Here is an 8,991-nt window from a genome sequence, read left to right as displayed (position 1 = left end):
TTTTATCCTGATGACCATCTAGGTCGGTTCATGGGATTTTCACGCTTTGTCGAGCTTAAGTCGAGAAGGAATTTATAAGAGATATTGTAAAAAGATCTTTATTTATTTGCAAAGGTACTTTACTGCTACTAAGGGTTTTTGACTATTTTATGGCCCCTTAGCCTCTATTGTGATGCCTCGTTAAAAACCCCCCTTCAGAAAAAATCCTTTTTGGGAAAAAACCATGAAGTTGGGAAAAGAGTACATCAGGGAGTAGAGTTCGCTTTTAACTGTAGTACCTTTTCATATTACAAGCATGCCACGACCTAGGTAGCTCGGTGCCGTTCAAGTCGGTTACTTTATAATAACCTTTTCCTTGGACTTCACTAATTTTGTATGGTCCCCTCCAATTAGCAGCGAGCTTTCCCTCCCCATATTTATTGACTCCAATGTCGTTCCTGATTAAGATTAAGTCATTTGGGACAAAGCTCCTTCGAATGACTTTTTTGTTGTACCTGGTAGTCATCCTTTGCTTTAATGCTGCTTCTCTTATCTGGGCCCTTTCTCGGATTTCAGGGAGCAGTTCAAGTTCTTCTCTGTGCCCTCGTATGCTCCCGACCTCATCGTAGAGGATCACCCTTGGACTTTGCTCGTTGATTTCTACTGGTATCATGGCTTCCACGCCATAGGCAAGTCGGAAGGGTGTTTCCCCTGTAGCAGACTGGGGTGTTGTCCGATAGGCCCATAATACTTGGGGGAGCTCTTCAGCCCAAGCTCTGTTTGCCTCTTGTAATCTTTTCTTCAATCCTGCCAGTATAACTTTATTCGCTGCCTCGGCTTGTCATTTGCTTGTGGGTGTTCTACCGAAGTGAATTGGTGTTTAATCTTTATACTGGCTACCTGGCTTTTGAAGGTTGAGTCAGTGAACTGAGTTTCATTATCTGTGGTGATGGAGTGAGGTACTCCATACCTGGTGATGATATTTTTGTAGAGGAACCTCCAACTTCTTTGTGCGGTGATGGTGGCTAATGGTTCTGCTTTTATCCACTTTGTGAAGTAGTCTATTCCCACTATTAAGTATTTTACTTGTCCTGGGGCTTGGGGAAAAGGTCCTAAAAGGTCCATCCCCCATTTTCCAAAAGGCCATGGAGAAGTTATACTGATGAGCTCCTCGGGAGGAGCCACGTGAAAATTTGCATGCATTTGGCATGGCTGGCACTTCTTCACAAATTATGTGGCATCCTTCTGCAAGGTCGGCCAGTAGAACCCAGCTCGGATTACCTTTCTGGCTAGCGACCTGGCTCCGAGATGGTTTCCGCAGATCCCATTATGAACCTCCTCTAGCACTTCAGTGGTCCTTGAGGTCGGAACGCACTTCAGCAATGGTGTTGATATTCCTCTTTTATAGAGGATATTTTTCACCAGAGTGTAGTATTGTGCTTCCCTCTGAATTTTCTTGGCCTCTTTTTCCTCTTTGGGGAGGATGTCGAATTTTAAGTATTCAACTAGGGGATTCATCCACTCGAGGTTCAACCCGGTGACTTCAAGGACATATTGTTTGGCCTCTGTTTTAACTACAGAGGGTTCTTGTAGAGATTTCTGGATCAAGCTTCTATTGTTTCCTCCTGGTTTGGTACTTGCTAACTTGGAGAGGGCGTCTGCTCTGTTGTTGAGATCCCGAGTTATATGCCTGACCTCGGTTTCTGCAAAGCGCCCGAGATGTTCCAAGGTTTTGTCCAAGTATCTCCTCATATTCGGGTCTTTGGCTTGATACTCTCCATTTATTTGGGAGGTTATTACTTGAGAGTCGCTAAATATCATCACTTTTGTTGCACCGACTTCTTCTGCCAACTTCAACCCCGCGATCAGGGCTTCGTATTCTGCCTGATTATTGGAGGCTGGGAATTCAAATTTGAGAGAAACCTCTATTTGTGTTTCCCCTTTATTAACTAATATTATGCCTGCCCCGCTTCCTGTCTTGTTTGAGGATCCATCTACGTATAGTTCCCATGTAGTTGGTTTTTCCTCTTGATCTCCCGCATACTCTGCTATAAAGTCGGTGAGGCATTGGGCTTTAATTGCCGTCCGAGTTTCTTACTTTAAGTCGAACTCGGAGAGCTCTATTGCCCACTGAACCATTCTCCCCGCAACATTCGTCTTTTGGAGGATTTGCTTCATGGGTTGGTTCGTTCGAACTCTTATCGTGTGAGCCTAGAAGTAAGGTCGTAACCTTCGTGAGGCTATTACTAGGGAGTAAGCAAACTTTTCTAGTTTGTGGTACCTTAGTTTTGGGCCTTGTAGAACTTTACTGGTGAAGTATACAGGATGCTGCTCGACCTCATCTTCTCATATCAGGGCTGATGCTACAGCTTTGTCTGCTACGGACAAATATAGGACAAGCTCTTCCCCAATTAGAGGTCGGGTCAGGATTGGAGGTTGGCTTAAGAACCTTTTGAACTCCAGGAATGCTTCTTCGCACTCTGGAGTCCATTTGAACTGGCATCCTTTTCGTAGTAGGGAGAATAGTAGAAGGGATCTTAATGCTGATCCTGCCAAGAACCTGGAGAGGGCTGCAAGTCGGCCATTCAATTGTTGGACCTCTCTTAAGCAAGTTGGACTTTTCATTTCTAGGATGGCTTTGCACTTGTCGGGATTGGCTTCGATCCCTCTTTGGGTTAGCATAAACCCTAGAAAATTTTCAGCCTCCACCGCGAAGGTGCATTTTGCGGGATTTAGCCTCATCCCATGTGACCTTATGGTGTTAAAAACTTGCGAGAGTTCTGTCAAGAGGTCAGTTTCTTCCCTGGTTTTCACCAGCATGTCGTCTACGTAGACTTCCATTAAGTTCCCGAGGTGGGGAGCGAACACCTTGTTCATTAGCCTTTGGTATGTAGCCCCTGCATTTTTTAATCCAAAAGGCATGACCACGTAGCAATAATTCGCCCTAGGCATGATGAATGATGTCTTTTCTTGGTCCGGCTTGTGCATCGGGATTTGGTTGTATCCCGAGTAGGCATCTATAAACGACAAGTATTGATACTTCGAGCTGGAGTCTACTAGAGTGTCGATGCTTGGAAGTGGATATGGGTCTTTAGGACACGCCTTATTCAGGTCGGTATAGCCAACACACATCCTCCACTTGCCGTTTTGTTTTTTGACTAGCACTACGTTGGCTAGCCATGTTGGATATTTAACCTCTCTGATGAAGCCGGCTTCCAGGAGTGCTTGTACCTGCTCCTCCACTGCTTGAGCTCGTTCTGGACCGAGCTTACGCCTTCGCTGCTGTACAGGTCGTGACCCAGGGTATACTGAGAGCCTGTGGGACATGAGCTCGGGATCTATCCCTGGCATGTCGGAGGCCTTCCAGGCAAAGAGGTCAGAATTATCTCGTAGGAGCTTTGTCAATTTCTGCTTTAGGTTTTCCTCTAGGCTAGCTCCTATGTTGGTATTTTTTCCTTCCTCCTCGCCGACCTGTATTTCTTCAGTTTTTCTCCCTGGTTTCGGCCGCAGCTCTTCTTTGGCTCGAGCTCTACCGAGCTTTATGGTGTGAACTTCCATGCCCTTTCCTCTCAGGTTAAGGCTTTCATTGTAGCATTTCCTTGCCAATTTCTGGTCTCCCCGTATTGTTGCTATCCCCGCATATGTTGGGAATTTCATGCAAAGGTGAGGGTGGATACCACCGCTCTGAGCCGATTCAGGGTAGCTCTGCCAATCAGGGCATTGAACCCTGACCCGACATCAATGACTATAAAGTCTATGCTTAGAGTTTTGGATTTCTCCCCCTTCCAACGGTCGTGTGGAGGGGTAGGAATCCTAGTGGTTTTATTGGCGTGTTGCCCAAACCGTACAGGGTGTCAGGGTAAGCCCTTAATTCTTTTTCATCCAATCCTAGTTTGTCAAACGCGGGCTTGAAAAGAATGTCCGCTGAACTTCCTTGGTCTACTAAAGTTCTGTGGAGATGGGCATTCGCTAGGATCATGGTTATCACCACTGGATCGTCATGCCCAGGGATCACTCCTTGCCCGTCCTCTTTTGTAAAAGAGATGGTTGGGAGGTCGGGTGCTTCGCTTCCGACCTGGTAAACTCGCTTTAGGTGTCTTTTGCGAGATAACTTAGTGAGTCCCCCTCCCGCAAATTCCCCCGAGATCATATGTATGTGTCTCTCGGGGGTTTGTGGTGGTGGGTCTCTTCTGTCTTCATCATCTCGTTTTCTCTTTCCATGGTTGTCCGACCTTTCCATGAGATATCTATCAAGTCGGCCTTCCCTGGCCAACCTTTCTATCACATTTTTAAGGTCATAGAAATCATTTGTTGAGTGACCATACATCTTATGGTACTCGCAGTAGTCGCCGCAGCTTCCTCCCTTTTTGTTTTTGATGGGTCTAGGGGGCGGCAATCTTTCCGTATTACAGATTTCTCTGTATACGTCTACTATTGAAAATTTTAGAGGAGTATAGGAGTGATATCTCCTCGGCCAGTCGGAACCGACCTCCTCTTTTTTCTTGGGCTCCCTCTCTTTCTCTTTTTCTGAGTGAGGGTGCCCCTGTCGCCAACTCGGCTCCTGTAATCTGGCATTCTCATCCATGTTGATGTACTTTTCCGCTCTCTCTTGTGCATCACTCAAGGAGGTGGGGTGCCTTTTTGATATGGACTGAGAGAAGAGACCTTCTCTAAATCCATTTACCAGCCCTATGATGACTGCCTCTATGGGCAGGTCTTGAATCTCCAAGCACGCTTTGTTGAACCTTTCCATGTAGTCTCGTAAAGGTTCTCTGACCTCCTGCTTTACTCCTAGGAGGCTTGGTGCGTGCTTTATTTTATCCTTCTGGATGGAGAATCTCATTAAAAACTTTCGTGAGAGGTCCTCGAAACTAGTGACCGACCTCGGAGGGAGGCTGTCGAACCACTTCATTGCTGCTTTTGACAGAGTGGTCGGAAAAGCTTTGCAACGAGTAGCGTTAGAAGCATCAGCCAGATACATCCGACTTTTGAAGTTGCTTAAATGATGCTTTGGGTCGGTGGTCCCATCATAGAGGTTCATATCAAGGCTTTTGAAGTTCTTGGAACTTTTGCCCTCATTATGTCCTTGCTAAACGGATCTTCTCCTCCCAAGGGCGACTCTTCTCGGTCGCCGCGGGAGTTCCAACTTTTAAGGGAGGATTCTAGCTTCAAGAGTTTTTCTTCTAACTCTTTTCGCCGTTCTATTTCTTTCCTTAGTTTTCTCTCCACCTCTCGTTGTCGTTCAAACTCTTGTTCCTGTTGTTCTAAGTGGCCTTGATGACCGTGGACCAGCCCCATTATTTCCGTCGCATGGGGCGGTCCTTCCCTTCCTGACTCGCGTCCCTCCGAGGAGTTCGTCTTTGGATTTTTTAGCCCCGAGGTGCCTTCTCTGTGTTGGTCGTTTGTCTCCTGGTGAAGGGTCAGGTCCGCGTCATTATTTCCGGCGTCTAGATTTTTCTGCTCTGAGTCGGACGCCGTATGACCGTCTTCTGGTGAATTGTCCGCCATTATGGGTTGATCTCTCGGGTCCCCAGCAACGACGCCAATGTTACGATGGGTAACCGGAGATTAATGGGCTGGACTTGGTGGTTGGCCCAATCATCAAAGGATGGTAGTCTCCGAGCAGGTTCGCACGCTGGAGGCTCCTTCCGACTTGTGTATGTGAATGAATGGGGGTGGTACCTGCAAAGACACTCCAATGCCTAAGTCAGTAAGGGTGTAAGCAGGTCTAGAGAGTATTGGGGCTTAGAGATACCTGAGGGATGTCAGTGTATTTATAGTGGGGAGCCAATAACCACCGTTGGAGTAGTTTCACCTTCTAAGGTGAATAACCGTCCCTTTATCTTAGGGAGGTTGAGATATGGCTCCTGAAAGTGGGTTGAGAGATTTTAGGGGCAGTTATTTTAGTATTATCTGCCAGCTAAACCTCGTTTTCGACTTCCTTAGAACAAGTCGTGGTAGGAACCGACTTCTAGGGAAAAAGTCGGTGTAAAATGAGGGCCAATTCCTTGGATTGAGCCTTTCTTTTAGACTTGGGCCTAAGCGTTGGGTCAGGATATGAACAGCTAGTATTAAAAAGGAAGTGTCTAATAGTCAACCTATAATTGACTAAGAAAAGTCAATAACTAAAAAACATATTCTATTTTATTTTCGTACTTTTTTATAGAATATTTTTTAAGTAAGAGAAGCTAGATTTCTAAAAAATTTTGTAATGCATTATAAGTCTTTAAAAATAAATAAAAGTATCAACTAATAAGTTTTTTTAAAAAAACTATGATGAACTAATATACATGGTTCCGAAAATCGGATCGAACCGGCCGGTCGAACCGATTTAATTGGAAACCGACGATGCAAACAGTCTGGTCTTCTATCTATAACCGTTCGAAAAAAACCGTTAAAAAATCATCGAATCGGCCGAGAATCGACCGGTTGGACCGGATCGGTAACCGGCTAGTTCGGATAAAACAACGCCGTTTTTAAATTTGTTAAAAAAAAAGACCCGTGAACCAACCCCCCTCTTCCCCCAATCATTCATTCATCTCACTCCATCGCCGCTGTCCCTAGGTTCTCAGCACCGCCGCTACTTCCTCTTCCCCGTGTCCGGAACCCAGTAACTCGGCAGGTCCTCTTCGTCTTTGCTGGCTTCTCGAACCTAGATTAGTGGCTCCTCGTCTTCATCTTCTCTGAACTTCTTCTTCAATTTTTGTTCCATGTTTCTTCAATTCTTCTTGGGTCTTGGCTTGAAGTTTAGTTCTGAAATTTGGTTCTTCAGTTCTTCTTCTTGGGTCTTCGGTCTTTGTTCTTCGGTCTTCTTTGTATGTATGGTTCTGATTGCTGTGGAAATTTATATGTATGGATTAGTTGCTAATGCTGGAAACTTACTCTGTTATGTCATTTGTACCAACTAGAGTCCAGAACACCTAATACAGTAACTGTTACTCTGTTTTAGTATTTTACTATTTTCTAATTACTCTGATGACTCTGTGTTACAATATTATTGAATGTTGTAGGCAGAATTTAGATATGGTCATGTTGAGAATTTAGTGTTTTACTGTTTTGTAATTGCTGGATTTGGTCTGAAACATTGTTCGGTTAGAAAGGTGGTGTCACACAGAAAAAAATAAGTTATGAGTAAAAATTTAGAGATATATTTTTTAAATTACTTAATTAATACATAAATAAATCGTATTAGGACATATGATGTATTGATGTTATTATTTATTTCAGTATATGGTCAAATATTATATTGGCACATGACATTGACTCGAGTAACATGAAATACAAAGCAAAAATTTTGAATCCAAATTGAGAGTCAACTTTAGGATCGAGGTAAATTTGAGGATCAAAGTTTGAGTATTAAGTATTAACTCTTCAACCAATCAACTATATACTCTCTAGATTCTTTAGTACTCGGTCCCGTACAATTTTGATCATTGTAGAATTATCAAATACACACATTCCACTATATATATATACAAGTATGAACTCTCAAATATTCTCCATCGGTTTTCTCAGTTACGCTCATCTCTTTACTTGATGCATTCATCTCTTCATATACATCTTTAATCTTTCTATTTTCAAATCTCACTCAATTCACCGTTGAAAATGTACCTGAAAATATCTTGAAAATATGCATCTGAGCACGCAACAGCTGGATTCGCGGGAAGGGAAATTCGCTGTGCTACATGTGACTGCCTGAAACACCACAAACTTTTTATAGTCTTCAGCAGCACAGGAAGCACCGCGAAGTTGTAGGAGGCGCCTTCAGAAAGTTTTGGCGCGTTCTACCTGTTGATAACGGTATTGGCGTATCACATTCTTGTAACCTAATTTGTCTTTTAGAAAATCAAATTCTTTAATCAAAGTTTTGTTTTTATACTGAATAATTTTTTAAATCTCCATAGTTACACCATTGCCCACCGCCTCAAGCATGAGTTCTCCAGGATCATCCTCAACCTCAAGAGGTAATTCTTATTTTTAATTCTTTTAAAGTACTTTTTAAAATTTGAATTGAGCGGTGATATTGAGATTTTAAATCTCCATTTTCTTTATATTTTATACAAATTGTTGAGATTTAATAAAATAACCTGCTAATCAAGTTAATGAAAATTTTCTTTCATTTTTAAATAGACTGCATGCCGTGATGCTCTCCCTTGGTTTTTTTTTTTTCTATAATCTTTTTTATGACTTAGATAAAACTACATGCATGCTCAAAAAGCAAGCGCACTGTTAGTAGTTTAACACTTAAACAGAACCTTTTCCTGAGTTGTTGCCAATAATTAGTGTGTGAGAAAGAAGGCTGAAATCATTTATTTGGTTAGTGTTAAACAGCTTTGCCCATGGAATTTATTTATTTATTTAAATGATTAATGTTAAACAAATTTGGATATTGAGAACAAATTGCGTTTTTGTTGTACCTGTGAATAGCTTAGTATTCAATTTAACAAAATGTTAAGTGTAAAGATGTTCCCAAAAGGGCTTTTGGTTTCTTGATGTGGGTTCCAAAACAGGACAAAACATTGTCCCTTCCCCTGATTACCTCTCTACTTGACGTAGTGTTTAGAAGCTGTCTTTGGGACACAAATACAGAGATAATAAGTATGCAAAATATGTTTGATATTAGACGTGATGTGGGAGTTCCTAATGTAAATCGGAGTTTAATGCCTTATAACCACATAATATGGCATATCTAAAGGTTGAAAGAGTGGTAAATCAACAACTTGGTGAACAAAAGCATTCTACAATACCACTTGATTTAGTAGAAAGTGTACTCCTCAAAAATTGATAAGAGGGGAGTGGCTAGATAGTCCATGTATCACAACTTGCAAAAATTGTTGACTTTATCATTTTTTCTAAGGGGAGCTTTTGAGCAACGGCTGAATTATTCCGTGTGACCTTTTGGGTTCAAGTCGTGGAAACAGCCACTAATGGAATTATCAGGCTAAGCTATGTACATTACATCCTTTGGGTGTGACCCCTTCCCTGCATCCTGTGTTAATGCGGGATGCTTGT

At 42.7% G+C, this 8,991-nt stretch overlaps 1 protein-coding gene across 1 annotated transcript in view; it reads left to right on the top strand.

Annotated features, from left to right (window-relative positions):
• LOC107632416 (B3 domain-containing protein Os04g0386900-like) overlaps nucleotides 7,431-8,991 on the top strand; it is a 3,126-nt gene continuing 1,565 nt past the window's right edge. Inside the window, exons 1-2 of the mRNA XM_016336099.2 lie at nucleotides 7,431-7,779; nucleotides 7,884-7,943. Of these exons, the coding sequence (XP_016191585.1) occupies nucleotides 7,910-7,943 (34 nt within the window). The 5' untranslated portion in view covers nucleotides 7,431-7,779; nucleotides 7,884-7,909. The remainder of the gene's footprint in view (nucleotides 7,780-7,883; nucleotides 7,944-8,991) is intronic.

Source organism: Arachis ipaensis, chromosome B03, assembly GCF_000816755.2.
Source record: "Arachis ipaensis cultivar K30076 chromosome B03, Araip1.1, whole genome shotgun sequence".
In the NCBI taxonomy this organism is placed as follows: Eukaryota; Viridiplantae; Streptophyta; class Magnoliopsida; order Fabales; family Fabaceae; genus Arachis; species Arachis ipaensis.
The sequence above is the reverse complement of the archived record's forward strand: the minus strand, read 5'-3'. Positions and strand labels throughout refer to the sequence as shown.